Raw genomic sequence first — 1,765 nt, 5'->3', positions numbered from 1 at the left:
TGAAGTAGGCAATGTTATGGATTCCCTGGAATTCAGGGGTGTCAACGCAAGTAGGATTTGGACAAGATAAAGGGAGAGATAGGAAATTTGCAATACGTTCAGCCCCAGAAACAGACTCTCCAGAAGAGAATGACGGCAAAAAAGTGCAGCTGAGACTGGGAGGAGAAAGTGCTCTCCAGCGCTCAGACAGGATGTTACAAACCTGCAAAGCCAAACAATTTGCTCCACTTATTTGAATCTAACTTTAAAGATCTACAACTTCTGACTCTGAAGAAAAAGACTGCCTGTCCTACCTGTACTTGCTTCTAGATACTGGGGCTCACTGGCAATCCCCTTCTTCACATGACGAAGCGTGACATTGTATGTGGTGCCAGGGTGGAGACCCACAATCTCATAGCTGAGCTGCTCTTTGGGCAGGTGGACTTGTTTCACCAATGTCTCATACCCTACTCGATAATAGCTAATGAGGTAATTATCCACATCAATCATATGATCCCAGCTGACAGCCAGAGAGTTCTCTGTGGAGTTCAGCAGCTGCAGGTTCTGAGGAGCAAGCACTAGAATAGAAACAAAGAAAAACATTGCAGTGAGGATGATGTCTTAGCATTTGGTCCAGGGCTCACATGGCCAAGCAAGAAATTTTTTCAAACCTATTTTGAATACAGAAAGAATGCAGAAATGGAACTCCCAGTCTGTGGTCATCTTGGATTTGTCCATTTCTTTCTGCCCAACAGTATATCATTAAATACAAATTAATATTGCAGTCAGTAACAAATACAATAATTTCCTGGACTCTTCTTTCCAGCTTCTAAACCAACACTGGCATGAGGAAAACTCTCTCATAAGGCTGTCCCTTCCAATGTCTCTAGGAAGAGAAAGAAAAGCCAAAACCTTCTTTTCTTATCACTGTCAGAGTTATTTCAAAATGTCAACTAGTCCCCAGAACTGGGGAACACAGCTTCTCCATGGCAGAGGTAGAAAACTGAGCTTTTATACTGACGGAGGCTTACACTTGGTGCCTGGAGGACACCTGGGCAAATCTGCGGAACACAATAAATTTCAGGACACCAACAGTGCCTTAACCGTTCTGCCACAAGACAGACAGCTCACCAGTATCTTGAGGCAGCCCTTGAAAGCCTCTGAGACCTGAGACATTCTCAGGCTAAAACTGTAAATGAGTAAATGAGACATTTACAGGCTCCATACCCAGTTTTGCTCTCTCCTTCAGCTGCTATACACAGGCTTGTGCTAGCACTACCTTTAACTGCATTTCCACCTTTCCCCAATTCAGAAGTGTTTTCCAGGCGATTCTTGAAGACAAGGACCAGTCAGCAATCCCTAGCCCAGCAGGAACTCAGAGAGGAACATGGTGACCCCAGGCTTGGCTTATCTACAGGATTAACCAAATGTTTATGGGAGGTAGAGAGGGAAACTCAGAATGAAAGAAAGAAGGGAGAAATAACTCACAGGCATGTCTCACCCTGGGAGCAGTCAAGGCCAAAGAAGCCATCGTGGCAGTAACACTCTCCTGTGTCACAGAACCCATTGCCACTGCAGTCCCCGGGACATCGTTTCTCGCTGCAGTCCTCTCTGATGAACTCCTCATAGCACTGGCAGACCCCTTTGGCTGTGTCACAGATGCCGTTGCCAGTGCAGTTCTCAGGACAGAGCTGCTGGCTGCAGTCCTCACCAAAGTAAGGCTCATCACAGATACACTTCCCACCATCACAGCGCCCACGGCCACTGCAGCGGCTGGGGGCGGGGG

The 1,765-nt window shown here is 46.6% G+C and overlaps 1 protein-coding gene across 1 annotated transcript in view; it reads right to left on the bottom strand.

The window, feature by feature from the left end:
- TNN (tenascin N) overlaps positions 1–1,765 on the bottom strand; it is a 22,298-nt gene that overhangs the window by 18,974 nt on the left and 1,559 nt on the right. Inside the window, exons 3-4 of the mRNA XM_009319866.1 lie at positions 1,481–1,758; positions 294–557 (exon numbers count right to left, since the gene is read on the bottom strand). Of these exons, the coding sequence (XP_009318141.1) occupies positions 294–557; positions 1,481–1,758 (542 nt within the window). The remainder of the gene's footprint in view (positions 1–293; positions 558–1,480; positions 1,759–1,765) is intronic.

This window comes from Pygoscelis adeliae, unplaced genomic scaffold (assembly GCF_000699105.1).
Source record: "Pygoscelis adeliae isolate BGI_AS28 unplaced genomic scaffold, ASM69910v1 Scaffold283, whole genome shotgun sequence".
Lineage (NCBI taxonomy): Eukaryota > Metazoa > Chordata > Aves > Sphenisciformes > Spheniscidae > Pygoscelis > Pygoscelis adeliae.
The sequence above is the reverse complement of the archived record's forward strand: the minus strand, read 5'-3'. Positions and strand labels throughout refer to the sequence as shown.